This window comes from Coregonus lavaretus (genome assembly GCF_964263955.1).
Source record: "Coregonus lavaretus genome assembly, chromosome: 6".
Taxonomy (NCBI): Eukaryota; Metazoa; Chordata; class Actinopteri; order Salmoniformes; family Salmonidae; genus Coregonus; species Coregonus lavaretus.
Genome location: NC_139993.1, coordinates 9,321,556 through 9,336,776, shown reverse-complemented (window position 1 = coordinate 9,336,776; position 15,221 = coordinate 9,321,556). Strand labels below are relative to the sequence as shown.

Here is a 15,221-nt window from a genome sequence, read left to right as displayed (position 1 = left end):
CAAGCACCTCAGAATGCTTTGCGCCGTGGCTGGTCCATGAGCGTCCGCGTCACTAAGCTGTGATGAAGGACCAGAGAGGAGCATTCAGGATTGCATTTTGCCAGGGAGGTGAAATACAGTAACAGTAAAACCATGTTCACGCGGACGCTCATGGACCAGCCACGGCGCAAAGTGTTTCAATTGATTTTGTTTAATAACCTGGATAAGAGCATCCCGCGGGCCATTTCTGTGCCACGGGGCAGCAATTGGAGCCGACAAGGCCAACTGGGAGAGGAGTAACGGCCAAGGATCATTACGGAGGGTAGTTAAAGTGTATTTGGTAACTGCAGACTGACTGATCTACAAATCACCTGGCATCCTAAATGACTACTCCGTATGATCTGTAGATCGGTCGGTCTGCAGTAGCCGACTGCAATGTAGTCGTGTGTCATTTCAAACATGCACAAAGACTCAACATCAAACTCCTACTGTATGTAGCTCAAGGTCTTGCCGTTACCGACAAAACAACTCCAAAGTGATTACTGGTACATTTGATTTGAATATTCAGTCTTCGAATGACAATGCAGTCGTTTTATTTACAAAGGAGTGCCAAGATGAAGAGCTCATCAACAATGCAGCTTTGCTAGTTTATCCCCCGTCTCTTGATGCCTGCTATACCCTTTTCACACTATTGTGACGATCCGAAGCAAACTGTGCTGGCTCTGATATTTTATTTTCACATTGTCCTTTTAAGCACGGTTACAGCAACTACGCTGGACACGTAACCAGGTCAGCTCAGTGCAGTTTGGCTCAGTAGTGTGAAAATCCTTTATAGGTAGCCTGCTAGAAAGGTCTTGAGAGAGCACTGAGACTTTCCCAACACAAAACAAGAAACAACATGACAGCTAACAGCAGGCCAACAGGTTTTGCCAAAGCGCTATCCTGGATACTGGCGTTTAACACTTTAGTAAAAACATACTGCAGAGATTAACGTCGGCACGGTCTCTCTCCAGTACCGAAACGGCTAGAGCAGCCCCCTGGCACGCTCTGTCTGAACTGATGGCAGCGCGCGCACACACACACACACACACACACACAGAGTGTAAACACCAACACTGTGTGTGGAGACTGCGGACCACAAGAGTAGGTGGTCTCCCTGAGGCAGACACACACACGTTGTCTGCTCAGATGCCTTTTAATCTGGCAACCGACATGGAAGGGCATCTGGAGGATAGAGCATGCATACGCCTGTGTGATTACTTCAAAAGGAAACATTTGTGTTTAATGGTATGGTTAATTCAATACACCCACATCCATTCTATATTTCATGACCATCTCTAGAAATTATGAAATTATAAACTTTTTTCCCCCTGTGAAATATTTACAACTCCAATGATTTTCTTTATAAAACCAGTAGACACTATAAAAGACAAGAAACACAATTGATCAAAACAATTCCAAAAGGAGAAGGACCAACCAGGGGCTTTGACAAACTGAGGAGATTTTCTGGGAGACTACGAAAGCCGCGGGTGTATTGCTTACATCAAAATGTGAATTACAGGATTCATAAACCCCTTTTGGTTTTCGGTTTCCCCTGAGGGGCACGAAGGGAGTAGGAAGGAAGTACTTTCTCTCTGGAGAACGCCACAGGGCCCTCGCTCTCTTCCATCTCACTCTGTGGTGCGAGCCTGACGACTTCTCACCCTCCACCCAAGTACTCTCTCTCTATGCCTCGCTCTCAGCCTGTTGTCATCTGGTCCCCATGGATAATATCACAAGGGCCAGAAAGAAGTTAACAGTGCTGACTAGTAAGAACTGACGACCCCATGTGAAGTGCAGTCTCTTTTAGTCTCTTTCTCTTGCATCCATATCCTTTTCTTCTACCATGTCAGTTGACCTTGCTATGGACTGCAGGGGTGGTGGGGTTTTCCTCTAAGAGTTGTTATTTTGTAGATCTCCCCCACTCTTCCCAAGGCCCTTTCTTAAAGCAACAGCAAGCCCCCCCATCAACACGGCTACTGAGCTGGAGCACTTGGCTAAGTGGAGCAACCAGTTAGTTCTGGGAGGGATATCTAACTGAAACTTGAAATCAGGTCACCAGTCCAATCGCATCCATCACTAATGTGTCATCGTTGCGGTCATCATCACATGATCCAGGTTATAAGAATCAACTGATAGTGGTCAAAAACTGTGGGACAGAAACGTTCCTTTACTTACATGGTAAATCAGTATAGTGTTTACAGAAAGGTAAAATACCACATCTGTATACATTCATTAGGCCTACATCAGGTTTACATTGCACAGGGATGCCAGGAATCACATCTGCAGGTGCACAAACCCAAAGTCACTCTTACACACTCACGGTTCCCTGAGTTTTCATTTCACAGCACAAAAAGGTGAACATTTTGGAGGCACAATCAATTTTGCACTGGCCCGGAACACATTGTAAGATGGACGCCTCAGTGCCACTCTTCAGAGTGTCATGTCTGCCAGGCACCTCCTGTTGTTGACAACAATAGTCGAGTGCTTAGGCGTGACCTGGGGTGTGGTGCATTTGGCTCTGCTGTTTGCATTACATGGCAAAACAAGTAGGTGTGCATACCATTCCTTACAAGGGAGCCTCTGAACGAGGTCGAAGGGAAGAGGTATAAACCTGGGCTTTGCTTTGGCCTGTGTTGCCGTCGCAGAAGTGTGGGAGTGCTCGCATGACGCATCATTGCCGAAGAATGCGGACCACCTGCAGTTCAGGTTGGTAACCACTGGTCTAGAGAGCATGCACCAAAACCAGATTGGGCAAGTTTGCTATTTATCAAATCAGTTTTTGTAACAAAATCATCGGCAGAGTAAAAAATATATACATATTTTGGTACATGAAAACTTAAGCGAAAAAAAGTTTATGCACTACATAACTCACAGCCTTTTATCCGCAACAAGTCCGTTTGATTGAACAACTCTGATGGGAAAATGCGCATATTTATTTATTTGATGTGGATCTTAGAATATTCGCATGAAATTCTGTCGCCAATTGGATGGAAACTAATTTCAATTATTTCTATTATGTCATGCTTTGAGGTGAGGTACCTTCGTACTGTCACCTTTTTACTATACAAATTGCAGGAGAATATATTTCCAAATTCTAAATTGGTTAATGAGATATTTACACCTGATACCATACAAATGTTGTGGCAGGGCCAAAAGTGTTTCTGGAGCTGCTAGATGAGTTCCACTGGAGTAGGCTGTCAGCCTCTGGGGCGCTCCGTCTCAATTCTCCCCCTCCGCCATCGATCCAGAGGTCGGAGAGACTGCTTATAGATGCACTATCCCCAGTCTGATGGACTCCACGCATTCTCCCCAGAGTGGGCAAATTGCTGCCCGGGTGTCCCTTGATCTCCTGAATATATGGAGAGTACACCGATTTGTGTCATGCCATAATAACATGGTGGTAAATGTGCAAAGTGTGAGCAAATAAACATCTCTCAGACAGCAGAACAATAATAGTCTTGTCTTATGAGAAACTACCTCATTACATGGGATAACGGATGGAAAGCCATAAAAACTGCGATCTGGAATTTGAAGTATGCGCTGCTATGACAGCAAGGTCCAGACTTTGCCTTGACATGCAGTCAGGTATGCATAATCCTACGCATACTATGTCTACACACAGAAAAAGGTCAGAGACGTGGCCGTGTGGTGCCAGGATAACAACCTCTCCCTCAACGTGATCAAGACAAAGGAGATGATTGTCGACTACAGGAAAAGGAGGACCGAGCACGCCCCCATTCTCATCGATGGGGCTGTAGTGGAGCAGGTTGAGAGCTTCAAGTTCCTTGGTGTCCAACAAACTATCATGGTCCAAACACACCAAGACAGTCGTGAAGAGGGCATGACGAAGCCTATTCCCCCTCAGGAGACTGAAAAGATTTGGCATGGGTCCTCAGATCATCAAAATGTTCTACAGCTTGACCATCCTGACTGGTTGCATCACCGCCTTTTATGGCAACTGCTCGGCCTCCGACCGCAAGGCACTACAGAGGGTAGTGTGTAAGGCCCAGTACATCACTGGGGCCAAGCTTCCTGCCATCCAGGACCTCTATACCAGGCAGTGTCAGAGGAATTGCCAAAAGACTACAGCCACCTTAGTCATAGACTGTTCTCTCTGCTACCGCACGGCAAGCGGTACCGGAGCGCCAAGTCTTGGTCCAAAAGGCTTCTTAAGAGCTTCTACCTCCAAGCCATAAGACTCCTGAACAGCTAATCATGGCTATTGCATTGTCCCCTCCACCCCCTCTTTTTACGCTGCTGCTACTCTGTTTATTATCTATGCATAGTCACTTTACCTCTACCTACATGTACATATTACCTCAATTACCTCGACTCACCTGTGCCCCCGCACATTGACTCTGTACCGGTACCCCCTGTATTTAGCGTCGTTACTATTATTTTACTGATGCTCTTTAATAAATAAACAAAATTATTATTTTTACTTATCCATTTTTTACTGAACCATTATTTTTCTTTAAAATTGCATTGTTGGTTAAGGGCTTGTAAGTAAGCATTTCACTAAGTTCTACACCTGTTGTATTTGAGGCATGTGATCTTTTTTTGATTTGATTGGATTTGCACACTGGTCTCTTGACGATATCATTTAATTAGTGAGAGGAAAATAGTCTGAAAAAAAATACTTAAAAAGATAAGGGCATTGGAATTACATGCCAAAGCCGTGATACTTGAATAGTGGCCTGCAGGCCTTATTCACCCCCCCCCCATAGCAATCACCATAACTTTGCATATTTAAGTGTCATGATATGATGGCAAACACACTGAAAGCATGGTGGTATGTAAATCATAAAGTATAAGGTGTTATTTCGTTTTAAAAACATACATTATGCAGAGTTACAATTGAGATTGCAGAGTTGATTGATGTCCCCTTTTCTAACTATTGACCCGTGACCTCTTATCATTTTGAATAAATGGCTATCTTATTGAGTATCCACGCACTGAGGGAGGTCCAGCATTTGCTTTGGCACTGTATTATATGTACAGTATATAGAACTAAATGTCCAAAGACAAAAATGAAGTGATTCGGAAGTAAAAGTTATGTTGTGAAACAACTCATGAAGTGCAATCTCTAAATCATCTAAAGGCCAATGCATTGTGGAATAAAATACAAAAAACACAGCAAAACAAGTATGAATACTGCAGTGTTGTCCACAGTGCCGCACAGAACCTTCCGGTATAAACACCTGTAAAACACACTGATGGTGTTCATAGGGCTAGCAGGTTGGCCTCTCGTTAGAATACCAGACATGGTTACTCATAGACTGGAGGTGCCGGGCTACTGTAAACCCAACTGCCTGAGAGAAAAACTATCTGGCTACGTCCCAAATGGCACCCTATTCCCTTTAAAAAGGCCCATAGGTATCTGGTCAAAAGTAGTGCACTAAGGAATGGAGTGCCATTGGAGACGCACACTCTCTCCTTCAGAGAGGACTTTCCACTTCCACATTCTCAATGGACATACCAGGGTGGTCGAAGGGAGTCATTGGAATAAACACTTGTGGGGAAATTACAAAATGTGATGACCAGAAAAGGCCAGGAACTAATAGTATCTTGAGTATGCGTAACATGTCGACTAGTATACTAGTCAGTGTGGCGGAGTATGTACACAAAAAAATGCTGGGGTAGGAAGCATTTCAAGAACTTGTGTGTTTGAAATGCCTGACTGCATGGCACCCTCCCACACCTCACCAGCACTGGGTAGTAGCTGCCTGAGATTCAGCCTGGGAAGTCGGGAGCTTGCTCCTGTGAAGAACACACAGAAGCCGACAAGCCGTGAGAGCCGAAAGATCCCAACGTCGCGGGCCGCCTCTGAACGAGGAAAAGGACTATTATTCAAACGTCTGAGGGAGTTGAATAGCAAACGCAGCTCAGATGAGGGGGGAAATGGCTGCCTTGTGCAAGCAAAAGCAAAGAAACATTAAGTGTGGGTTATGTAGAAGAAGAAAAAAAAGAGGGGAAAAAACAGTGATATCTCCCAACAGGAGCTGGTGAGCATTGGTCGGTTCTTTCTCCCATTGGATGTTTCTTTCTGCACCCACTCCCATCTTCGCCTTCTTTGCAATATATTTATAGTGCGGGGAAGGAGGGAAGGAAAAGTGGTGGTGATGCCAGACATCCTCTGGGGCAAAGGAGGAGCTGAGGCAGAGAGGCTCATAGTGATTCTTTAACTGACACACACACACACACACACACACACTCAGGGTGATGTCATGGATGCCTAGTGTTGTGCAACAGCAGTACTTCGGGGTCAAAACGCTAGCAGTGCCTGTCGGTGATAGTCGGATGTTATTGTCCAACTCCGACAGCAATGGTCACAAAAGCAGCCATTTCGAATAGGACCCATCCCAGAGACAGACTACAGTGAGGGAAAAAAGTATTTGATCCTCTGCTGATTTTGTACGTTTGCCCACTGACAAAGAAATGATCAGTCTATAATTTTAATGGTAGGTTTATTTGAACAGTGAGAGACAGAATAACAACAACAAAATCCAGAAAAACGCATGTCAAAAATTTTATAAATTGATTTGCATTTTAATGAGGGAAATAAGTATTTGACCCCCTCTCAATCAGAAAGATTTCTGGCTCCCAGGTGTCTTTTATACAGGTAACGAGCTGAGATTAGGAGCACACTCTTAAAGGGAGTGCTCCTAATCTCAGTTTGTTACCTGCATAAAAGACATCTGTCCACAGAAGCAATCAATCAATCAATCAGATTCCAAACTCTCCACCATGGCCAAGACCAAAGAGCTCTCCAAGGATGTCAGGGACAAGATTGTAGACCTACCTAGGCTGGAATGGGCTACAAGACCATCGCCAAGCAGCTTGGTGAGAAGGTGACAACAGTTGGTGCGATTATTCGCAAATGGAAGAAACACAAAAGACCTGTCAATCTTGCCAATGAACATCTGAATGATTCAGAGGAGAACTGGGTGAAAGTGTTGTGGTCAGATGAGACCAAAATCGAGCTCTTTAGCATCAACTCAACTCGTCGTGTTTGGAGGAGGAGGAATGCTGCCTATGACCCTAAGAACACCATCCCCACCGTCAAACATGGAGGTGGAAACATTATGCTTTGGGGGTGTTTTTCTGCTAAGGGGACAGGACAACTTCACCGCATCAAAGGGACGATGGACGGGGCCATGTCCCGTCAAATCTTGGGTGAGAACCTCCTTCCCTCAGCAAGGGCATTGAAAATTGGTCATGGATGGGTATTCCAGCATGACAATGACCCAAAACACACGACCAAGGGTTGAAAATTGGTCATGGATGGGTATTCCAGCATGACAATGACCCAAAACACACGACCAAGGCAACAAAGGAGTGGCTCAAGAAGAGGCACATTAAGGTCCTCGAGTGGCCTAGCCAGTCTCCAGACCTTAATCTCATAGAAAATCTGTGGAGGGAGCTGAAGGTTCGAGTTGCCAAACGTCAGCCTCGAAATCTTAATGACTTGGAGAAGATCTGCAAAGAGGAGTGGGACAAAATCCCTCCTGAGATGTGTGCAAACCTGGTGGCCAACTACAAGAAACGTCTAACCTCTGTGATTGCCAACAAGGGTTTTGTCACCAAGTACTAAGTCATGTTTTGCAGAGGGGTCAAATACTTATTTCCCTCATTAAAATGCAAATAAATTTACAACATATTTGACATGCATTTTTCTGGATTTTTGTTGTTGTTATTCTGTCTCTCACTGTTCAAATAAACCTACCATTAAAATTATAGACTGATAATTTCTTTGTCAGTGGGCAAATGTACAAAATCAGCAGGGATCAAATACTTTTTTCCCCTCACTGTGTATATATATATATATATATATATATATATATATATATATATATATATATATATATATATATATATATATATATATATACACACACACACACACACACAAAAGTATGTGGACACCCCTTCAAATTAGTGGCTTTGGCTATTTCAGCCACACCCGTTGCTGACAGGTGTATAAAATCGAGCACACAGCGATGCAATCTCCATAGACAAACATTGGCAGTAGAATGGCCTTACTGATGAGCTCAGTGACTTTTAACGTGGCACCGTCATAGGATGCAACCATTCCAACATGTCAGTTCGTAACATTTCTGCCCTGCTAGAGGCTGTTATAGCAGCGAAGAGGGGACCAACTCCATATTAATGCCCATAATTTTGGAATTCGATTTTCTTTGCCGAGTGAAACCCTACAGTCACACCTCTTGACTTTTTCCACATTTAGTTCTGTTGCAAATACTCTAATGTCAATGTGAAATAAAAATTATATCATTTTTTAAAGATTAATGAAAAATAAAACACTAATATATCTTGATTAGATAAGTATTCAACCCCGAATCAATACATGTTAGAATCACTTTTGGCAGCGATTACAGCTGTGAGTATTTTTGGATCTAAGAGTTTTGCACACCTGGATTTTACAATATTTGCCCATTATATACTTTTTTAAACTCTTGCTCTGTTAAGTTGGTTGCCGATCATTGGTTGTTGATCAAGTCTTGCCATAGATTTTCAAGCCGATTTAAGTCAAAACTGTAACTAGGCCACTCAGGAACATTCAATGTCGTCTTGGTTAACAACTCCAGTGTATATTTGGCCTTGTGTTTTAGGTTATTGTCCTGCTGTGTCTCCCAGTGTCTGTTGGAAAGCAGACAACCAGGTTTTCCTCTAGGAGTTTGTGCATAGCTCTATTCCGTTTCTTTTTATCCTAAAAAAAAAAACACCCTTCAGATGATGAGCATATCCATAACATGATGCAGCCAACACCATGCTTGAAAATATGAAGAGTGGTATTCAGTGATGTGTTGCGTTTGCCCCAAACATAATTGTTCGTATTCAGGACAAAAAGTTCATTTCTTTGCCACATTTTTTTGCAGTATTATTTTAGTGCTTTATTGCAAACAGGACGCATGTTTTGGAATATTTTTTATTGATACACCATCCAAAGTGTAATTAATATCTTTACCATGTTCAAAGGGATATTCAGTGTCTGCACCAATAGGTGCCCTTCATTGCGAGACATTGGAAAACCTCCCTGGTCTTTATGGTGAAATCTGTGCTTGAAATTCACTACTCAACTGAAGGACATTACAGATAATTGTATGTGTGGGGTAAAACCAGAGATGGGGTAATCATTCAAAAAATTGTTAAGAACTACACTGAACAAAAACATGTAAAGTGCTGGTCCCATGTTTCATGAGCTGAAATAAAAGATCCCAGAAATGTTCCATACGAACAAAAAGGTTATTTCTCTCAAATGTTATGCACAAATTTGTTTACATCCCTGTTAGTGAGCATTTGGTATTTCTGTCTGTAATAAAGCCCTTTTGTGGGGAAAAACTCATTCTGATTGGCTAGGCCTGGCTCCCAAGTGGGATGGCCTATGCCCTCCCAGGCCCAGTCCATGGCTGCGCCCCTGCCCAGTCATGTGAAATCCATAGATTAGGGCCTAATTAATGTATTTCCTTATATAAACTAACTCAGCAAAATATTTTAAATTGTTGCATGTCGTGTTTACATTTTTGTTCAGTATATTATTGCACTCAGAGTGAGGCCATGCAACCTATTATGGTACTTGTTACGATTTATTTATTTTACTCCTGAACGTATTTAGGCTTGCCATAACAAAGGGGTTGAATAGTTATTGACTCAAGATATTTCAGATATTCATTTTTTATTAATTAACATTTTGTAGAAATGTCTGAAAACAAAATTCCACTGACATTGTGGGGTAATGTGTGAATATCAGTGACACAATCTCAATTTAATCAATTTTAAATTCAGGCTGTAACACAACAAATGTGGGAAATTCAAGGGGTGTGAATACTTTCTGAAGGCACTGTATATCCGGTCTATAAGATTTTCACATTAGCTAAGACTTTAATGGAATGCAGGGTCGCTACTATACTATATAATAGCACAGTAGCAGAACAAATGCATTAAGATATGAAATTGGTTTCTGCTCATTGCCAGTGGAGCGGTTCTGACACTCATTTGTCGCTTGCCAATGAGCTCCCTCTACTACTGATAAGCACTAGAAGTAAATGGGGAGGAACATTTTAAAAACAAAACCTACTCCGGAATCAGGAGGGTATCTGCAATACAACTTAGACATCTAGGCCTATTCGCTCTCCTTTGTCCAGGCATAATCAGAAAGAAATGAAAGCCGGCTTCGATTGAGGCAGGACATTTTCAAAGTAAATGATGCACAAATGCCACGTACGTTAGTTACACATAATTCATTTAGAATCTGACAAAGCATTGCCCTTTAAAATTGAAAAAATGCCTATTGAAATTAATGAATGCACCGTCATAAAAGCTGTAAATGATGTAATACATAAGAGCAGCAGATAAAGCTCAAGTCATTTCTGGAGAGCGCACTTCGCTAGCCTAGGCAGCCGATAGGGCTTTAGATCTGCACAATCGCCTAGCTTTAATGGCGAGAAGGCAGAAGAAAATAGGAAAATAAGTGTACTTCCTTTCTGAAACAACTTTCCACCACCATTTTCAGACAATTTTGGGTGTTACACACCCTTGGCTGAACACTGTACAACATCCTAAATTGTCTGAAAAGGTTGGTGGAAAATTGTGTTTCATAAAGAAAGTACGCATATTTTCCCTGTTTTTTTCCCCACCTTCTCGCCATTAAAAGCTAGTTAACTAGGAAAATTATGCCTTTGCGGCCTGAATAGAGGATGCTTTATGTACGAGCCGGTCTACTGGGGACACGAGTGTATTACCGGGAATGCACATCAAGTCTAGACGATTGTGCAGATCTAGCACCCATGCACTATCGGCTGCCTAGGCTAGCACTTAGCTTGGCACTGGCCTTGGTTAGCAATGTTCGGAGGCACTAATGTACACTGAACAAAAATATAAACGCAACAAGTAAAGTGTTGGTCCCATGTTTCATGACCTGAAATAAAATATCCCAGAAATGTTCCAAACGCACTAAAAGCTTATTTCTCTAAAATCTTGTGCACCATTTTTTTTTACATCCATGTTAGTGAGCATTTCTCCTTTGCCAAGATAATCCATCCACCTGACAGGTGTGGCATATCAAGAAGCTGATTAAACAGCATGATCATTAAACAGGTGCACCTTGTGCTGGGGACAATAAAAGGCCACTCTAAAATGTGTGGTTTTGTCACAACACAATGCCACAGATGTCTCAAGTTGAGGGAGCATGCAATTGGCATGCTGACTGCAGGAATGTCCACCAGAGCTGTTGCCAGAGAATTGAATGTTAATTTCTCTACCATAAGCCGCCTCCAATGTTGTTTAAGACAATTTGGCAGTATGTCCGACAGGCCTCACAACTGCAGACCACAACAGAGTGCCCCATGGTGGCGGTGGGGATATGGTATGGGCAGGCATAAGCTACAGAAAACGAACACAATTGCATTTTATCTTTGGCAATTTGAATGCACAGAGATTCCCTGACAAGATCCTGAGGCCCATTATTGTGCCATTCATCCCCCACCATCACCTCCTGTTTAAGCATGATAATGCATGGCCCCTTGTCGCAATTGATCTATCCACAATTCCTCGAAGCTGAAAATGTCCCAGTTCTTCCATGGCCTGCTTACTCACCAGACATGTCACCCATTTTAAGCATGTTTGGGATGCTCTGGATCAACGTGTACGACAGTGTGTTCCAATTCCCGCCAATATCCCGCAACTTCGCACAGCCATTGAAGAGGAGTGGGACAACATTCCACAATCAACAGCCTGATCAACTCTATGCGAAGAAGATGTGTCGCACTGCATGAGGCAAATGGTGGACAAACCACAGTGACTGGTTTTCTGATCCATGCCCCTACTTTTTTTTTTTTGGTATCTGTGACCAACAGATGCATATCTGTATTCCCAGTCATGTGAAATCCATAGATTAGGGCCTAATGAATTTATTTCAATTGACTGATTTCCTTATATGAACTGTAATTCAGTAAATTCTTTGAAATTGTTGCTTTTATATTTTTGTTCAGTATATATTGAGAGCTACAACTCACTCAAGGCCTACACATCACAATACGCTAATAGCCTTACCGCTGATAGATTTAAGACATGGCATTTAAGAGGAGTCATAAGGCACACTAAAGACTCATGTCACTGACTATTGAGTGCATCAACTGCACTGTTCATAAGAATAATTGTCAATTATTCAACAGACTTCAATTGGACATGCCATTACTAATGTACTTCACAGGTGAACTCAGCTTTCAATAACATGAACTGTATGTAGGCCTACTGAGTTACTTGTTCAATACACTTGTGTTTGATATTTCGATACAACCATTATGTTTGAGAATGGGATGTAGATCTTTGGAATGCATCATGCAATGTTTCTCTGCATTCCAAGATGTAGGTATTCAGGACAGACAGGTCATTGGGTCTACCTGACCACTTTGGATAACTTTCTATCATTTAAAAACAATGGTGGTGAATAATTTGCACATGATAGGCTACACTTGGAAATTAAAAGTTGTGTACAGTACAATACTGGTAGTGCTCTGCTATAACAAGGTCCCCCCGTTTTGGTTTTTGCCCTAACACTACACAGCTGATTCAAATAATCAAAGCTTGATGACTTGGTTATTTGAATCAGCGGTGTAGTGTTCTGGCAAAAACCAAAACGTGCACCCAGGTGGGCCCAGGACCGAGTTTGGGAAATCCTGTGCTATAGTGACTAACGTCATCCGACCAATCCTACCCTAGTAGCTACGTAGCTCGAGCAGTTGACGCCACAAAGACCGTAGCGCGCGAGTAGGCTTCCTGGCACAAATGTCAATCTTCCTAGAGAGGACTCAACACACTAAACCCCCACCAAAAATAAGCGGGGTATTTTGACGTGGTTTACCTGCAATTCGGCTCGCTCCACCTCCCATTGCGCTCTATCCACCTCGAAGCGGGCCCATTCGTGTTGCAGAAAGTGCAATATGCCCGGAATGTTGTAATGAGCCCTGGCCGCCTCTCCGCCACCGACGTCGCCTGGCTGCTGCGGTCCTTTGCCAGCGCCAGGCAAACCCGAGTTGTTGTTGTTGTTAAAGAACACGCCGGGCCCTGCCTGTTCGTCCATGCCCAGGCCAGGTGTGTGGGTTCGGTTCGCGCAAGCTGGCACGACTGTGCTCAGACAGATGGGTTTTCCTTTAGCCGCCCCTGTGATATGAAATGGAAAGGAAATCGCTACCTACAGCTCTCTCTACTGGGCAGGCACACGCATGTCTGAGCAGCCAGCTGTCTATTGGTGACGTTCACACTGAGCTCCCACCCACATCCAGAGTTTTCCTTACCCATTGGTCGATTTCCACGATTCACACTGGAATAAGCCAATCGGATATAAATGCGCGTTGTGTTGACAATTGTTGCATCCTACGCATGATGGAATTTGAAGTTCAAAGAAGATAGAGCTGCATTTTTCACCCTAAAATGCGCCCTTTTTCTTTACTGTCTTTTTCTTTAATTGTCCTACGAAGTAGATTTTTTTGTATCTGAAATTGGAAATGTCATAATGTATGCTACATAAGTGTATCTGTGGTAGCCATATTTAATATATTATAGCACATTCCATTCATTTATCTATGCATTCCATAGATGCATTCATCCAGTTGTTTACTTAGCACACACACACAAGCCTATCACCCATGACCCCCTGACTGAATTTCAGGCCCTTTGAAATCCAAGAAAAAACATGAAATAAAATGTTGCCAACACATGATGTAGGGGCTACTTTAGTGTGAGAATATTATAAGGCCTATATGTATGATTTGTAAGATATTTTAATGACTAAATTACCTCTATTTAATGTTTAGTAATTCTAAATGTTTTCTTGTTTTCAAACATATATTACATGAAACATTACATTCAGGTCATTTATTAGATCTTAACAATTTGAATTGGTTTTAGACACAGCTGAGTCATTATGCACGGTCAATTAATTAGCCATTTGAAGCGTGCTGACACAACCCCATGGTAATCAGGTGATACGTCACTGCAACCACACTATTTAATTTCTGTTGGCTGATCGGCATGGTCAAATCTTATAGCCTAGATCAGAGAACAGGAATTGAGAGGAGTCACTTGCCCACATGATGCCGCCATTTGAGAAACCACAACACCCCAAGTCCTTCAAGCAGAGAAAAAGCTTTGGTGATTAATTTTCTTTAATGATTTGCATGTAGTAAGCTATGACATGTGTTGCTTTATAATCTCACCCACGTTTTCCATCCCACTCAGCCACGAGAAAACAGGAGGTCGCGGGGATCCGAACAAAGTTTCCAACTAAAATTCCGGTAAGTTCGCTTATTTCTAAAACCTTATTCAACCCTGAAGTTCCATTTAATTTGCACCTTCTAAAAGTAACCCCCTCCCCCCCAGGTTATAATTGAAAGGTATCAACGGGAGAAGTACTTGCCGCCTCTTGATAAAACGAAGTTCCTGGTCCCCCAAGAACTTTCCATGACTCAGTTTGTCACCATTATAAGGTGAGTCTCTTTAGAGAAACGTTTGGCTGTGAATGTGTTTATTTAACTTGGTAAACTTAGATTAACATGACTGAAATTGACCTAAATCATGTTTTTGGTTGCGAGAACTGGTGAGTAATTTCAAACTTGGTAATCACGTGATATGAATCAGCCACGAGTGCCGGGCGCGACTGTCACTTGTCATAAATTACTCATAATGACTTAAGTTTGCAGGACAATTTCAACATTTGATTACGTCTTGTCAATACTTGCTGCACTTTCTCGTTTCAGAAATCGTATGTCTCTGATGCAGAGTCAAGCGTTCTACCTGCTCATCAATAATAGTGGCCTGGCCAGCATGTCTCTTACCATGGCACAAGTCTACAAGGACCACAAAGATGACGATGGCTTTCTCTACATGACATATGCTTCTCAAGAAATGTTTGGTAATTGTGTTGAGATCCGCGAGAAGTCATTGCCAATTGCTGGAAATGTCTGAGAAGACCTAAATTGCAGGATTGGTTAATGTGAGGCCTCAGCTTTTGGCAGGCCCAATAACTGAACTTCGTGTATAGCTATAAAGTGCGATTTATATATAAGGATATTTATTATTACTTTGGAAATATTTTTGTATTGTTTTTAAGGTAATAAATGTTTCAAACTTTTGAGGATCATGCTCTGAATTACTTGACTTTGGCCATATTGCTTAAAGCG

The 15,221-nt window shown here is 42.4% G+C and overlaps 2 protein-coding genes across 2 annotated transcripts in view; one reads left to right on the top strand and one right to left on the bottom strand.

Annotated features, from left to right (window-relative positions):
* The window catches only part of LOC311131121 (striatin-like), a 62,256-nt gene extending 49,031 nt beyond the window's left edge, over positions 1-13,225 (bottom strand). Inside the window, exon 1 of the mRNA XM_084163936.1 lies at positions 12,905-13,225. Within this exon, the coding sequence (XP_084020062.1) occupies positions 12,905-13,123 (219 nt within the window). The 5' untranslated portion in view covers positions 13,124-13,225. The remainder of the gene's footprint in view (positions 1-12,904) is intronic.
* Positions 13,226-14,105: 880 nt separating this feature from the next.
* On the top strand, positions 14,106-15,006 carry LOC311130444 (microtubule-associated protein 1 light chain 3 gamma-like; the record flags this gene model as incomplete). The annotated part of the gene is made up of 4 exons (XM_084163170.1): positions 14,106-14,193; positions 14,281-14,336; positions 14,422-14,528; positions 14,799-15,006. Exons 1-4 carry the CDS (start codon positions 14,133-14,135, stop codon positions 15,004-15,006), a joined length of 432 nt encoding a protein of 143 aa, XP_084019296.1. The 5' UTR covers positions 14,106-14,132.
* Positions 15,007-15,221: the final 215 nt, after the last annotated feature.